Source organism: Mus musculus, chromosome 14 (genome assembly GCF_000001635.26).
Source record: "Mus musculus strain C57BL/6J chromosome 14, GRCm38.p6 C57BL/6J".
NCBI classification, from domain to species: Eukaryota; Metazoa; Chordata; class Mammalia; order Rodentia; family Muridae; genus Mus; species Mus musculus.
In genome coordinates, this window is record NC_000080.6 from 23,375,217 (window position 1) to 23,392,663 (window position 17,447).

The following is a 17,447-nucleotide window of genomic DNA, read 5'->3' on the forward strand; positions in this document are numbered from 1 at the left end:
GGGATACAAGAGAATCTTAGACCTGCCCTGAAGACAGAGTCAAGTTTAAATTCTCTTGCCCTTGTTCTTTGGTCAGAAAGATGTAGTAAGAGTGGCCTAAAAGAAAGATAGATGGTCCCATCTATCTTTTCCATTATTATGAAGGGAAAAAGTGGCAGTGAGTGTTAATTATAAACTAACTAAGACTGGAGTTCAGGGAGAGCAGCTATATATAACTCTAGGGACTGGAGACATGGTTTGTGCTCTAACATGTCAAGTCATGCAGCCAATCTCAGAGGAGTTCCACAGATATTCTGCCCTCCACATGGGTCACTGAGTCAGGCCTAGATGATTTAAATATACATCATCTAGGATTTCCCCAGAAGGGTCTGACCTGAGAAACACAGAAAATTTCCCTGAACGCAGATATTTACTTTACAGACCAGATGTGGCACCCGAATCTCCAACTTTGGTTTCTTTAATCAGTAATCAATCAACATGAGTTATCAATAAACTCTGTTCTTAGCCAGGAAAGGAAGGTGTAGTGATGTCAAATAGAGATTCACATGTAGCAGAAAAAAGAAAATATAGCTCAAAGGTCACGGCACACTAGCATGTGCATGCTCTAACAGATACCTATCATATGCAGGACAATGTGAAGGCTTCCAGAAAGAACATGCTTATTCCCCATTGGCTGGCGTGGCGTCTGGGAAGGGTTGATGGGAAAGCCAGCAACAGTTGGCCTATTGAGAGGAGGACCATGGGAATAACTGGTAGGCTGAGAAAGATAAGCATTTCTGTGTTGTTCTACCAACAGCTGTTAGAATCCACTCAAGAAGTGAGGTTTAAGTAGCCACAAAATGGTTCCCAACAGAGATGACTGGAAATGTCCAGTGTCCTGTTGCTTGACCTAAGGCACAGAAACCTCAGTGCAGTTGTATGAGAGCTTCGTAGATATGTACTGGCAGTCAATAGAGGATGAGCCCACTGACTCATACGAACAACAGACTAACGAATGCATGACAGCAGGTAGATTCGACACCATGCTTCCCGAAATGAAAAATGTCATATAAGATAGAAAATGAGGTTTGGGTGTTTTGTTTTTTTTTAATTATTATTTTTTTTGAGTAAGGTACAAGAGATAGCACTATTAGTGGTAATTTAACTACAAATGCTGGTGGGCCTAGAGGACCTTCAGGTTTGAAGCAGTGGGTCCTCCTTGGGAAGAGAAGTAGCTAGAAGGATCTGGAAAGGATTGGCTCAGTGCCAGGCTGTGAAAGGCTAGAAGGTAGTGGCTAGGTAAGGAACAGTTGTTGGAGGGTGGGGTAGGGTGAAGAGCATTGAAGACTAACAGACTTACAGGTCCATTAAAGGTCATGCTCACTAGATTCTGCTGTGAGGGGCTGGTGGTGCTCAGAGTGTGACTTTTCCCAGCGACATCAGACTACGTGATTACTTTGGGCCAGCCATGATGGATTTCTTCACCATGTCAGTTCCTGTAGCAATTTCGAGTGTCTTTCACTGGTGTATGCCTGCCATGAGACCCCTGGCACGGGTGGGAAGAGAAGGAGTGGGTGTCTCCAGGGATTTCCACCTCTTAAATCAAGAATTTTCCAAGTTGTCCTTCTAGAAAAAGCTCCATGTGTTTGTCATGGAGCATAACGCTCAACACTAGTGTGGTCCAAGGGAATCAGGAGGAAGCAGGCAGGTTGCTATGCATGAGGGGAGGATCATGGGAAGTCTCTGTGCAGGGCATTCCGATATCTCCAGCTTGCAAAGGCCTCCAGTGAGCTCTTTAAGACCTAGTGGAGCTGCTGAGCATCACTAAATACTAGTCCCTTTCATGTAGTGACTGGCTATTTCTTCTACTCACATGTCATTCCATAACTCTCCTAAGATGTTCCCTATGAAATTCAATGCCCACGTGCCACTTATGACTTGCCAGGGTTCTTGTTGTGTTTTAAAGGGACAGAAAGCATATGTGCTGGGCGACAGCTATAGCTGTTGCTTCACTGTTGGGGGCCCAGCTGTGCAATCTGCATGCTGAGATCTTCCCCCTGCCTACCCCAGAACATAATCATATTTTGAGCTGTGCTATTTATAAAACTAAGATCCCTGAGGTGGGTCCCGTTTTGACTTTCCATATACAGGATGGAAATCTGGACTCTGAAGTTGATAGAACAAGATTCACAGTAACATCATGGGAGGAAAAAAAGATCTGCAGGTTGGAAAGAGATGCTAAAACAGTTCTTCCCCCTTAGAAATAACCAGTCCTGCTGAAGTCTCCACCTTGAACTTTTAGCCTCCAGAACTTAGGGAAAGGAATTTCCTACTGTCGATTACAGGGCTCTCTTGAGTGGTATGTTTACTGAACTTTAACCTGCACTGAATACAGTTGACAGCCTAACCCAGAGGAAAGATGAAACTAGTCACCAGCCAGTCAGTCTTATCAACTGAGAGTATTGTTTTCCCAATACTATTTAAGGCAAGAAACTACCCCTATTTCCTCCAAAGCAATTCACATGGTGGGTTGGGGACTCTAGCCCCAGAGGCAAATCTGTCTTCAAATCTTAGTTTGCCTCATACTTGGCAAGCTGTACCCTGCCTCAGCTTCTCAATCTGTAAAATGGAAATGTAAAGTACAATCATTATCAAATAGAATCAATTTAGGGAGTATACAAGGAAAGGCGCATCATGCATACAGCCCGGAGCTCGGCAGACCTGTCTTCACCAAGTGTTTACTGCTCCCTTCCCTACTGTTCTTTATGGCTGGCTTAGAATCCAGTCCTGCTTTGGTGGCTCGGATTATGGTCAAAGGAAGAAGGCAAAGTGGAGAAGGCCAGCCAGAAAGACACAGGACACTCTGTCGGCTCTCCTACTGCCATGACAAAGAGTTCCCATAAGTTGAAATCTTATAAATGTTACCATGTTAAAATGCCTCCCCCCCCCCACTGTTTGTCATTTGACCATCATACTAATACTCATAGGCATTTTTGGTTATTAATAGCCCATGTGTGTGGATGGGAAACAGTGTGTGCTTGTGAGAAGAGGGGGTGGTAGAATAGCTCCAGTGGTGCAGCGGGATTATCCTTTGAAAGACTGACTGACCAGAAGCCGGTACTGTTCGTCCCCTCTCCCCTAAGTCCCCCCCTTCCCCTAAGTCCCCCCTCTCCAGCAGGAGGCAGCTGTGTCTTGTTCCCTCTCCCCTGCAGCCCAAGTCACAATGCCCTAAGCTGTAAAGAGAGGGCAAACAGCATCAAGGGTATGTATGAAGTGCACAGCTTGCATGAATGCTCAGTAGAAAATTATCCCGGCGAGCCCCTTGTCAAGACAATGTGCTTAGGAGTGGCTCAAAAATCAATTAAGGCTTGTGTGAGACTTTGTCATGTGCCAAAGATCTGAAGGCTGGTTTAGGAATGCCCACTACTTCTAACACAGCAGTCCCAGTGAGTTAGGCATCTCCCCCCCTCTTTGCTCCTCACCTCTCAATTCCTACCTCCTCCAATGTCCACAGCTAGAAATTAAGCATGCCTGACTTCAAGAGGAGAATAAAAGATCTTTGTTTTGAGGGTGTGCAGAGCAAGGAAGGCCACTTGCCATCAATTAATCTCAGGAAGTGAACTAAATGCCCTGCCACAGCAGAAACACAGAAAGCTTTGCCTTGAAGACAAGAGCCTAAAGCTAAACCGCAAATCCCTTTGCTAGGCAAACCTGCTGTGAGGAAGTCGAATTATATTTTAAAGAGGAGAGTTCCGCTTACAGCCAAAGGCAGCAAAACCCAGTTTACTGTATGGCTTTGAGTTCAACACTGGACTTCAGAAGCTCACATTAAAACACGTGGAACCCAAGAAATTCCTGAAAGAAGGAAGTTGTTACTACATAGTTTCAGAATTTTACCCTTCTCCCTGCTTCACCTTTTAGGACCTAAGGCTTCATCACATGGTTAGGCCTTTTCCATCACCACAAGCATCCCTCCCAGATAGAGGCCAACCCATCCTGCAGTGAGCTCCGAGAAATGGGCATCAGGGTAAAATGTGAACACAGTGCCCCCACAACCTTTCCATCTAAATGGCAGATGCATTTGTGGTATGATTGTGGAACTACAGGGTGTTTCCTAGACTTCATCTTCTGGTTCAAATGTTCTTCCTCAGCTTCAGTGAGTTGTGTGAGTCTCTCCCTACAGAGGTGTGAGTTGTTCATTCAGAGAAAAGGGCTTTGTGACTGCCTCATTAGATGCTAAACTTTTACAGGACCAGGATCTTGCACCCCTACCCCTAGCCCAATGCATTTTCAGCAACCAGCAGAGGACACAATAAGCAATCAAATTTACAAGAACCATTCAAAGTGTTCTGCCCTCTGAGCATCACTACACCCAGCACCCAGCATGCTTCCAGTATCTATGCTTAGCAAGAGCCTGCTTCTTTTGTTATCTTATGATAACTTGGTCTGGGCTCTTCTAATCATTTATACACAGAGACAGTGTATTTGAGTTAACACAGAGTATATGCCATTAAGAAAGACATCATGGTGGGAAGAGACTATAAAGTATGTCTTTAAGCAATCAAGGCTGCCTGGAGTTTGCCTGGAGCTAGCTGCCCTAACTACGTAGCAGTGAGGAATTAGGTATAATGTTCTTAGTGGTCCAGACAGATGTTATTAAGGAAGAAACTTAGAACTCCAGTATAAAATATGAATACTTCTGAAAGATAGAGCATATCACTTCAAGTTTCTCTCATGGTTCTGGTTCTAGTAGGAAGGTTCTAGCCACCATTCCTGAGTGCCTTTTAGCTCTCTGAAATTAACATTTTCAGTTCTGTTGTGCGGATCCTGCTTTGTGTAGTCTGGCATCTGACAGAATCTGTCAACTCTGCATCTAACTCTTTAACCGCCATCATTGTCTCTGGGATGTGGCTTTTCTAGGACCCAGCCACTGTCTTCTGCCAGATTGACAATCACAGAGCCATCTATAGAAAACGTTCATACCAGGCTCTAGTCACTCTGGGGCAACATGGGACCCTCTCAGGTCCTCTGGTTCTAATTGCATTGGCGTTTCCCATTTCTATCTAATACAGCATCACTTGCTACACATCATCTTCAGAGAAAAATGGAAGTTACCACCTTTACCCTGAGGAAATGGCTCAGGAGAATGTACATGGTCCTTGGCTCTATAACCCCTTAAGTGACAGAACAGAATAATGACCTTCTGCTAAGCACTAACTTGTTCTGATTCCTGTGTCAAGTTCATCCAAACCTTGGACTCATGACACCCATGATTTATTTTTCTCTGGTCCCATGGGGGACTGTCACATGCTGTTAGTTTGTGCATTAGGGCAAGAATTTATTTAGCTAACCTGTCGCTGCCTTCCTTCTTTTTCTGCCCAGTGGAAAAATTAGGAGGGTGGCATTCTGTCCCCAACCCTGAGTGGGCTCTAGGCCATTCTACCATTTCCTATTATTAGAATCTGTCACAGTGGCAGGGTCTGATGTGAGAAAATATAACAAAAGGTCCCCATGAAAGGTATGAGTCAAAAGAGAAGAGATATGATTTAACGAGTAGATGAGTTCATTTCACCTAATGATCAGTCAGTGCCCAAGAGGGATAATGTGTTCCTTCACATCATAGTCCCTTCCCTCTTAGGAAACTGAGGTCTTAAGATTCCTGAGTCTCATGGCATGAAGCGCTCCTCAAAGTGTCCAGTGCCTCTGTTTTGGGCATCATTCATTTTCTGTGCTAGCCTGGGTGAGAGCTATTTCTTCGTATAAGTTGTCTACCTGACATATACCACACATAAATCCTCATGTCTGTGCTTCTCTGCAGATCTCAGGACTGATATTAGCAATGCCATGTGACCTTCTTAGGAACGATGTCTAATTTGGGCCTGATATACATTTCAACGGCAAACTCTGAGTCCCTTGATACCCAGAAAACTCTAATAGAGGGTAGGGTTTGGGTGGGATCCTTCTTACACAACTCTATATTTATGGTCACAGAAAGGCCCTGAGGGAGGACTCCAAGGTGACCCTTATAAAATTACTTCCCACACCTAACTTAGGGAACCAGTCCCTCAAAAACCTGCAAGAGTTTCCTGATGCCTACAACAGGCAAGATCGTCCATAACTGGGAGACCAGACCATACACACGTTTTCAGCTCCTGTCCTATTACTCCATGGACCCTTCACTGTAGCCATACTAAGCCATATATAGTGGTCTGAGAAGCATCACCTTTTCCTCCATCTTTCTGATGACATGAGACTTCCCCAGATGTGATAGACTTCACCTCTCTATGTCCCAGCTTCTTCATCTGCCATATGAGAGAGCTATACTTGCTCACAGAGCTATGATCATCAATGAGTTTACATGCATAATACTCTGAAATTTATGCCCAGGAGAACCAGAAGGAGATAGTAACATCAGTTGAGGATCTCCTGTAAGTGATGGCAAACTAGACCGCCTTCATCTTTCACAAATCAACCTTGGCCATACTGAGGGACATCAGTACTTCTATGTTCCCAGACACTATAAACCCTTCTCACTTGATTGTGTGGCATGGGCTTGCCTGTCTCATTTTAAAGACTAGACTCCCTTCTACCCCACCAAGCTCAAAGACTTCCCACAATGCTTTAAACACAGTAGGCCTCATTGAATATTTGCGGGATGAGAATTAATCTGGGAGATGAACAGTCACCTGAGGCACACAGCCTTTCTGGAGTTCCACTTATGAACACATGTGAGAGCCCAGGTACAGATAATCACCATCTAGAGATGAGCCAAAGAACACAATTCACTATATATGGCTATGAAAAAACTGAAGGGGATTCAACTATAGAGTCCCTGTGTGTGTGTGTGTGTGTGTGTGTGTGTGTGTGTGTGTGTGTGTGTGTGTGTGTGTGTGTGTCTTGTGGGCAGGAGGGGTAGGTTCAGCTTCACATTGTTCTGTTTTAACTGTTCATCACAGGGCAGGTTGGCTTGCCTCCCTAACTTTCTAGATAGCGTTCATGAAATTGGGTCTGTGAGGCTTCAAATTAAAAACCTTTGACTGAGCTATTAGAGACAACATTCTTGCCCTCCAGGGATTTACAAATCAGCAATCCGTCAGGGAGGAAGAACAAGACAACAGGTTTGGTGATCTGGGTAAAAACTAGAAGTTCTTTCTGTAACTCTCAGTTAAGAAACCAGCAAAGAAGGGATGACAGTCAGAGAGAGCAAGGGACTCAGGGACCACTGTGGCTCACTTCTCAGTGGGTACAGTGCCAAAAAAATCTCTACTACTTCTATACCCAGTCACACACACACACACACACACACACACACACACACACACACACACACACACACGGGTATTTATGTAGTGATCATACAGGGAATGAAGTGCCACTAAAACACCAGGGTGAGCCTGACACCAGAACAAACAAGGAGACAGGATCATTAGTGGAGGATCCCCACATTTCCTGCCAGCAAATGATTTGGAGAAAGGCCTCACTCTGGAGGCTGTTTTATTTGTAGAAGCCAAGGTGGTAAATTATAGACCATCTCAGGCCATTCTGGGCTCTGAGTCTCTCTCAAGCTGTCCATATCACCACCCATAGGCCACTAAAACCTGCCCACACTCGGAATGATTGATTCTGCTCAAAAGTGAGGCATGGCACCATGCTGGAAAGCCCACTTCAAACAAGTCATTAGCTTCTTTATGGATCTGGGGACAGGGAGGGGCTGTTATAAGGAATAAGACCTTGGAGTCCCATCTCCTGAAGAGTAGAAAAGGGGCATTTGAAGAGGTAGGAGGAAATAGGAAAGAAGGTTTGGGTATAAATCAGCAAAAGAGATCTGAAAGAAAAGGATTTGGAAGTCTCATTAACAGTGCTATACATTCCAAGGTCAACCAGAAGGTCCTTTGGTTGGGTCCTCCATTGCTAGGCTGGAAATGAAGGAAAATAGAGAAGACTCAACATAGACCCTGCCCCTGTGTCTCTGACATTAGATAAAGACTGCTAACCACCTGAGGGGGGGGGGGAGGATTCAAGGTCAAAGAGGAGTATCATCCACTTGTGTGGATGGTGTTCCCTAGCTCAGCCATGATGGAGAGCATTGTAGATAGGTGAGATAGCACATCAGATGATGGTAACTTTAGTAGGATCAGCAGCCCATAGGCACCAACAGGAGAAGCCTGAGTTCTGTAGCTTGGCAAGTTTTGGCTCACCACCTGACCCCCATTTAGCTATTCTGATGTACTATGAAGCAGACAGCTCTGGCCTGGGATGACTGTCTCCCTCAGTCCCTCTCAGGCAGGCAATGAAAGCAAGATCCACTTTGAAAATTCTCCCCCATCATGCAAACTGACATGGGCATGCTTTTCAAAAACCCACAGCCAATCTGTTGATCATTACTTATTTACAAAGGCCTTCAGGCAGAAAGTCCTGTAAAAACCATACTTGATACGGTATACACTAGCTTTCTCTGCTTATGGAAAAAAGTCCCCCCAAGGCTACCTCCAACCATCACTTTCTATTGCACATAAAATGTAGCACGTAACACTAAAGTATTTAATATATATGGTATAATATATCTACAGAAAAGGCATTTGTGTAGAAGTATGTTACCCTGGATTTGGTAATTTGATGTTTTGCTGAAGGCTACAACTTTAAAAAGCCTCCACCTCTTACAGGAGACCTGTCATCTTGGTACCCAAGAGCCAACAGAATAAAGAAGTACCCTTAAGCAGCAAAACTTTGACACAGCTTTGAAGCATATGAAAACAGTGTAACTCCTCAGAATTATTATTACTCGAGATCAAAGCGGCGAGTCATACTTTACATAGCAAACAGGGACAGGGAATTTGGCTCCCAAGGTTTCACATTTTTCAGATTCCTCTTTATTTATTTATTTGCTTCTCTAAATTTAGGCAAAAGAAAGCACTTGGGCTTTTCTCTCCTTTAAATGGAGAAAACTCTCAGCATTAGATAAGCCGATTACCTAAAGGTGAGTAAATAGGACTTCTATGCTTGGCTGACAACTGGTGTCATAAACCCAGTGGCTTGGCAGTTGGTGCCTTTTATTCCTTCCCTCCCTCCCTCCCATGAACTGTAAACACGTAAACATGCGTGTAAATCAGTGGCGCCCCAGCAAGGCGGCACAGGAGAGATGTAGGACTCCGAGGCCTTTTTCACAGGATTGGAAAAGTGTATTTGTGACAAAAGAGAGGGAAGGGGCCAGGAGGATCCATGTCCTCAGTACTGAAAGACATGTCCCAGGCAGGTGGACACAGGGGAAGCAAGAATGCAGACAAGTGGGAATTAGAAACAATCAATACTGCATCCCAGTAATCACAGGGAGAGGGTCCATGGCTGGGAAAGAGGCACACAATGTCAGGGAGGCACATAGTTCCCGAAGAGGGAACATTTGGGATATACAGTGCTAAAATCTCCCTCTCCCCTCTCCTCCCCTCTCGTCCCTCTCCCCTCTCTCCCCTCTCCCCTCTCTCCCTTCTCCCCTCTCCTTCTCCCCCCTCTCCCTCTCCCTTCTCCTCTCCTTCTCCCCTCTCCCTCCTCTACCTCTCCGTCTCCCTCTCCTTCTCTTTCTCTCTCTCTCCCTCCCTCCTTTACCCTTCCCCTCTCTCTCTCTCCCTCCCTTCCTCCCTCCTCATCTCCTCCTCTCCCCCTCCCCTTCCCATTTCTCTCTCTCTCTCTCTCTCTCTCTCTCTCTCTCTCTCTCTCTCTCTCTCTCTTACACACACACACACACACACACACACACACACACACACACACACACGGAGACCAAAGGACAACTTCAAGTGTCATACCTTGGGCACCTTCCATCTTTTCTTTGGAGACAGTCTTTCACTGAGTGAGAACTAACCAAGTAGTCTAGGGTGGATGGCATGCAAGCCCCAGGAATCTACCAGTCTCCCTCTCTCCAGTTTTAGGATTACCCATGAGTTTCTGTACTTGGCTACTCCCCAGTACCCATGGATTGTAGATATGCCTTTACATTTGTAAGATAAATACTTTTACCCTTTGGACTGCCTTCACAGGCCCTGAAATCTTTGCCATGTATAGTGTTGGGGAATTAGGATGTCTGAGAAAACAGATGGTAGTGTCGGGAGACAATCAAAGAAACAAAGCTGACACAAGATGAATTTGTCCAAACAGGAACCTGTAGAGTTGTATTGAAATTCTGTTGCATTCGCTGTTTCTTAGATGATGTCTTGGGGGGCGGGAGGAAGGGAAGGAAAGATAGATCAATAAAGAGAGGGAGGGAGGGAGGGATGGAGGGAGAGAGGGAGGGAAGGAGAGAGGGAGGGAGGGAAGGAAAGAGGAAGGGAAGAAGGGAGGGAGGGAGGGAGGGAGGGAGGGAGGAAGGAAGGAAGGAAGGAAGGAAGGAAGGAAGGAAGGAAGGAAGGAAGGAAGGAAGGAAGGAAGGGAGGGAGGAAGGAAAGAGGAAGGAAGAAGCACACCCAGCTCCATAATTAATATTGCTTTTAACCTAAGCAGAACTGGATTGCTTCTGAACTTTGCTTTGGCAAGCCCACAGATTATTAAACTTTTTTTTTTCTCAGTCAAAATCAATTAGCAGAAATTTGATTTCCATTGACAGGATAAAAGGAAGGTAATCTTCAGGTTCATTTTTTATTGTGATGATACATCTCACATATGGCCTTAAGTACAGAAACCAGTCCTCAGAGGGACTCCAGCAGAAAGAGTCTTGCCGCAGGCAAACTAACCACAGAGTCCCTCTGATTGGCTCCCAGCGTCATTAGTGCCACTGCTGTTTAGTAACTACACACAGACAGGACATGGTGACAGCTAAGACTTTAAAGCCTATGTATTTTTCAAACAGCTTTTCAAACTGTTTTTCGTGACAGAATTTTTTCAGCTCTATCATTAACTGCTGACAAGCTGACAGAATAAATACTCCAGCCTTTAAGAAGCCATCTAACGATCTGGCTCCCCTCCCCCCATGGAGCTGAGTAGGGAGGGAGGTCTGGGCCTGGGCTTGGGCAGGTGGGGAAGCCAGTGAAGGAGCTGGGGAAGTGACCATGCCGGGGTTGAGGGGGGCCTGCTTACCTCATCAGCTTCGGGGAGGTGTTGGGCGAGTTCCTCATGCCCCCATTACGTTGTTTTTTTTTTGGTGACAGGGTTGGCGGCTGCTCATCTTCAACTGCAAATACAGGCAGCTTGTGAGATTATGAACAGTTTGAGGGCAGACTGCGAAACACAGGCAAGATATCAAAGGACACACATTCAAGGCTCAGTCACTCACTAGAAAGGCAGGGCTGTCTTTAGAGGCCCCATGACAAAGACTGGATGCGTTAGTCAGTGAGACCAGCTGAGAGGAGGTTGAAGCAATATTGCTTTATGCTCCAACCCTTGAGCATGCACTGTAAACAGACTAGAACAATATATAAATGCCCTGGCATATTAAGGAAGGTAAGAAATAATGATTTATCTACACACAAAAAAATCACGTCATTATTCTTGAGTTAATTTTGGTTAAGAGTTAATACTTTGCTTGGTTGAACAATTGAAATGAATTTTCTTGTAACCAAAATCAGAAACAGCGTTGTATTTGAGGAAGCAGATTAAATGCCAGCCTGCCGCCTTTCCAAATGAACCATCTTAACTGGTTCCCAATCCTTGCACCTACAGCAAGAATCTTGAGGAAAGGCAGAAATCCCAGGCCTTGGTTGCCCATGGTTCCCAATGGGCCAGGAACACTAGTGCATGTAGGCTCAAGAGTTCCCAGGCCAGCTCAGCTCTCCTCCCTGCCGCTGTGCCAGGGAGGGTACTTGGTGCTGGTGAAGAACATTGGCATGAAGGAAGAGGTGGCTACTGAATGATGCCTCTTAATGATATGGCGGATGGGGATAGAGGGTGGTGGAGAGGAGGGGCTGGAAACCATAGACTGCTTTCCAAATGTCTAAACCACACAGGCCACTAAGCAAGGTGAAGCTTCACTCACAGACAAGACAGAGCAGTAGAGTCTGCTGCTCTTGTCCAAAGCTACCCGCTAATAACTGCTGGAGATGGATTAGCCCGCACCATGCTTGGTTTGTAAAGAGAGATGCTGGATAATCAGCATCTTTGCGCAGCCTGTCTTCCAGGGGCATGTGCCATAAAATTCCAGTCCTGCTCTCCCCACCCCCACACAGTCCAGGCTAAAGCTGTGATGCTGAGAAGGAGATCTAGGATCCTCAGATTCTTAGAGTTGATTGTCACACAGACTAGGAGGAAACAGCCCTGAAACTCGGAATGCATGGAAGTTACCTTAAAGCTAAGAAGAGAACCATTAGTAGCGACAACATCAAAAGAAGCTTGGTATATGTTAACATGTATGAGGCTTAGATGAGGGTGGGGAGGGTGGCTAGGCCAGCTCAGCTGCTTGCTATTGTCCAGAAGACCCATAACAGAACATGCATCTTACAGTGCTTCCCTGAAAACCCTAAATAAACATAGGCGGTTAGGACACACAGCACCACAGGTATTCGAACAATCTAAGCATACTCCAGATCGGCTTCAGAATCTCCCACTTTTGTTTTTTTTTAAATATTTATTTATTTATTATATGTAAATACACTGTAGCTGTCCTCAGACACTCCAGAAGAGGGAGTCAGATCTTGTTATGGATGGTTGTGAGCCACCATGTGGTTGCTGGGATTTGAACTCCTGACCTTCGGAAGAGCAGTCGGGTGCTCTTACCCACTGAGCCATCTCACCAGCCCAGAATCTCCCACTTCTTAGGAGTAGCTTTTCTACTGTCAATTTGGGGTTACCTCATTCTGACTGACCCAAGGCAAAGGGAAAATGGTGTGTCAAGGTGAGAAAGGCAGAAAGGCTGTGCAAAGGCTCCCAACCCCAGGCTCTCTCCCACCTGCTCCATACTACACTCCCACCCCCACCTCCCACCCTAGGCTCCACTCAGGCTGAGACCCTATCAGTCACTTAGCGCTCCAGGCTGGGACTATGTGGCTGGGAGGATATCACATCTTATCAGAAATGAGTATCCACAGCAAATCACACCGAGACTAAACAGCACTTAAAAGATTAAAGGAAATAAATACAAGCCACATAAATGGTATTGAAAAAAAAAAAAAAACACTTAGGGTTGATATGCATCTCTCAGCTGGCAAACAGGCACTCTGGGTTTGACCTGAATTCATCTTTCTTTCAGAGGACAGGAGGTAGGCAACCAAAGCAATTGGAGGCCAGATGAAGTGTGAGTGTGTGTGCACGTGCTCACACATGTGCCTAGGTATACTTTTGCATTTTTCTGGCTTAGGCTGCAGAAGGAAGTCTCACATTGGTCCTTCGCATAATACAAGGGTATATCTTTTAGTGTGTGGGGCCACCATTGCACTGCAACTGTGGGACCTGGGGGGCTGCTAGTACACCACTTCAGTGAGTTTTTATGTGAGTTCATGAGGATGTTTATTGGGAGGTACAAACTATACTTTTCCTTTCATGAGCTCACAGTGCAACATCCCAAAAGGTCTTTCATCCAGCCTAGTTGACAACGGCTGGGTTTACCTGAGAACCCTGCATATTACCATGGTTGTGGCAAATTGTGGAAAGGGTCTCTATTCGTCCCTCACACTGGCTGTTCTGCTGGCTTCTTTTGCTTAACTTTTTCTTCCCCATTAGCTCCAGGCCTCTCATAAAGTACCCTCTTTGGTTAAGCACACATTTCCCTTTTATCCAGTCACTGCTGTTGGCTGGCATGGCTCCTCAGATGTGAGATCTGCAAGTTAATATGTGTTCGCCAGCTCTGGGGAGACACCTCGTTGTGGAGGGAGTCTAATGCCTGCTTCGATGCGAGGAGACTATTTATTTTCATTGTGAGTCTGAGAGATCATCCATCATAATCATAGCACATTTAGACTGGGATTTGTTCACTTCAATGGAACTGTGTTCAAAGCTTTACTCGGAGCCTGGAAATCTGTTCCCTGAAGAGCTGGGATGGAAAATGTCCCCGGCTTAAATATACGAATGCTGCGTAACGGAGAGCATTTCACATGGCTCAGGTCGCACAGGAAGATCAAGGATACGTTCTCTTTACAAAGAGGGACAGAAAATATATTTAATTATCCTCTCTTTGGGTTTTACCAATGTCTGCATATTTACAGAAAGCAGTTCTAGGAAAAGTAGCTGATCTCTCAGATATAATTCTTATCTCATGGCTTCTATGACTACATGAGAAATGAAAACAAAAGAGAGACTTAAGCTCACTCGCTTTCACGAAAGACAAACATGTTCAAGCAGCAGCGAGCCACTGCCTTGGGAGCACAAAGAGTCACAGGCTTGAACTTAACCTGCTTTCTGGCTCATTGCAATCTACCTTTCTAGCATCTTCCCATGCCTCCACACGAGCTGAATGAAGAGGTGTTCCTTTAAAGAAACCTGACTTGCCAGCTTCTTTAAAACACAAACAAGTTCGAGAATCTAATGTGGAATTTTTATAGGAGCCAAACTCTCCCAAGTCTTTGAGCCCTCGTAAAATTCAAGGGCTTGTTTTTGCGCATCCCTAAGTATAACACTTAATGTTCTGTTGTAACTTCCCAGCGCTCTCTTGTCTAATAGGCCCTGAATCTAACAGTTTTACAGTTTGGGGAGAAGAGTCAGCGTTAGGAAAATGTCAGGCAGGTCTAATGAGGCTTCAGATCCCCTCGTTGGCGCTGGAGTTTAATTTAAACTTACAATGATGTTTTAACATGTTTGCGTTTTCTTGACTAAAGAGGATTCATTATTTCGGTGACATAACCTCCAGACAATGCTCTGGGAATTGATTTAAGATGTGGTGGTAATTCCAACAGCCTTAATGCAGAGCTGAACATCTGTAACAACATTTCGCTCTCCTTCACATCAGCGTTCTGTTTTTAAGCAAGAGCAAAGCAACGTCTTCCAGAAACATTGGCCGGGGGCTGGGGCTTACTTCAAAATGATCAGATATTTTACAAGATTTTTTTTTAAAGCAACCCCTGCCTTTGTCTTCCTCTCCAGACTGCAAGTATTATGCCAGAGACCACTGGCGCTTCTTGTAAGGATCCGTGAGGTGGAGTGGGTAATGACTGTGACTTTCAGGTTGCCCAAGTAGCCTGTTACTTACATGGAATGAATCCACCAGTCCCCTCCAGCCCCGGGCATTTTCCCTCCTCCCTGTTTTCCCCAAGAGATTAAGGAGGGCAGAGTGGGGTGGGGTGGAGATGAAGCTCTGAGATTTAAAGGTGAGTTTGTTGGCTGGAGTTAAAAAATAGCTCAAAGCAAATAAACTCAGAAAAGTAATAAAAGGTAACAACTCATAAACATGAGTCAAACAGCTATCTCCATTACGTTATTAATGACCACATCTGGAGTAACCCACATCTGCACACACTTAGCAGATCATTAGTAATGTCATATTCACACTGGAGTCACTTAGAATAAATGGCATGCATAGTGGTATTGAACACAAAGGCATCAAACTGAAGGGGCTTCCTACTGAAGTCAGGGTGCAAGCTGCTAGTCGGAGAGTGGGGTTGTTTTCATGATCATCCATTGGTTTTGTTTTTTGGTTGTTTTTTTTTTTTTAATGGCTTTTCTCTTTCAAATTTTGTGGCCCAAAGAAGTTAAATGCATGCTGAAAGCCACAGTAGCTCTCTGTCTTCTGCAACTGAGCTTAGTGTGTTACAGTGAAACGCTGAGGGGTACCAGGCAACTGTTAAACACTGGGACAAAGCCCAGCACTCCTTCACCTGGCTTGGGCACGTGTGGAGAATTGGGAGTCGCATTCTTGTGCATAAATGGGTCTTTGTGATAGCGGGCTCTAGCTTCAACCTTGACTGCCAAACAATAAGGAGAGAAGAAAATTGAAATTAATCCCGAATGAAATTGTTCATTACAAAAGTTACCCACTGTTTTTTAACATTAAATACAACCATCATTTTGTGTTAGAATGGAAGTTTCTCCCTTGTGGCTGAATGGCAGATTTTCCCCACCCCCACCCCTCAAGTGTCCATCTAAAATACTCTCTGGAGGGGTGACATGTAAAACTTAAAGAAGACATTCTCCTTTATGCAGAAATTTCTAAAAGTATATAGAGCTCCTCTTCTCTCCTACAATGCACACACACACATACCCCAAAACTAATATCTTAGCAGGATCAGGCAGATTATCTTCTGGAAAGTACTGGAGAAAGTCCTGCTCAATACTGTTCATGTTTCATGTCTTTATCCCTCAGTATTAAACTATGGAAGGCCCGATCAGCCATCTTGGTTTTGATACCACTGCTCAGCTTGGTTTAAATCTAAATGTCATGCATTGGACACTCAGAAAGAGTAGTGTGGCCGGATCATTCAGGGCAGAGCTCAGAGGTAGAGTGCTTGCTTAGCATGAGTGATGGCCTGGGTTCTAGCCCCAGCATCACTAGAAAGGGGGAGATTGTGATGTGCCACGTTTCCCTGAGCCATCTGTACCATCAGTTCCATCAGAGAGACACAAGTACTTTCTAGAGTGGTCCTGTTTGATCTACAGCTGCTCTCTGGCAAACACTGAGGACAAACAGTGACCGCACAATTGCTGTTGTCAAGGTTAATAATAGCATGCTTCCTTTCCTCTCCTCCAAGACAGACCACAGAAGTCCCGGTGACATTGTCATTCTGCAGAGAGAGTCATGTGGACAAAAGGTCCTTGACTGACTGGAGTCCCTGAGAAATGTAAAGGCCTGTTCTCCATCAAGGAGTCTGGACTAATTAACACTTTGGGTCTTTATAATGTGGACACCAGGGGAAAATGGATCCTAAATGAGAGAAGGATGCCCCACCCCCACCCCCAGCATCCTGTCATATATACACAGGCTGGTAACAGGAAGTGGTGGTCCTTTAGAAATGACTGAAAAGCAATGATAATAAATTCCAGACAGATAACCCATAGTATGGGTGGGTACCATAACTGTCTATGCTAGTACCTGTTGATGAAGGATGATGCCTGTAGCTAGGAATTGCCATGAGTCAATCAATGAGACTGGGCACTAAGCATGGCTAAGACAAAGGGTGGGGGACATAGAGAAGTCATCCTTAGGATGAGAATTTCTGATCTGACATTCAGGGGATATAGTATCCAAGAATTCTTCACAGTCCCCTTACTAAGATCAATCAAGGAAAGTGGTTGTGAAAGATCATGGCAAGATATTAGTGTACAAATAATGACAAGATGAAGGATGTTACCCCACCACCATACTGTCTCAAACATACAAAACTCCCTAAAATTGAACAGTCACGTCTTCCTGTACGTTATCCAGCTGGGAAATCTCACAACCTGTAGCTGAAAAAACAGGAAACAGATTTATTTGTAAAGCTCGGAGGGCGTAGGTTATTAAAGGAATCTGTCATTATATAAAATGAAAATGGGCGGCTATATTGTACTAACATGGCACAGGGCGCACCCGCCCCGTGGAGAGCTAGTAGGACAGAAAGGGGAGGGTTTGTTGGTGATTTTCC

General features: G+C 45.0%; 1 protein-coding gene across 54 annotated transcripts in view; it reads right to left on the reverse strand.

Moving 5' to 3' along the window:
- The window catches only part of Kcnma1 (potassium large conductance calcium-activated channel, subfamily M, alpha member 1), a 712,823-nt gene that overhangs the window by 82,929 nt on the left and 612,447 nt on the right, over positions 1 to 17,447 (reverse strand). For 49 of the 54 annotated variants that reach the window (XM_017315884.2, XM_017315873.2, XM_017315871.2 and 46 more), the window contains one exon: positions 11,044 to 11,137. In XM_017315884.2, the coding sequence (XP_017171373.1) occupies positions 11,044 to 11,137 (94 nt within the window). Of the gene's footprint in view, positions 1 to 11,043; positions 11,138 to 15,704; positions 15,792 to 17,447 lie in introns of all 54 variants that reach the window. The other 5 variants (XM_006518599.4, XM_017315880.2, NM_001253372.1 and 2 more) reach the window with 1 other exon arrangement.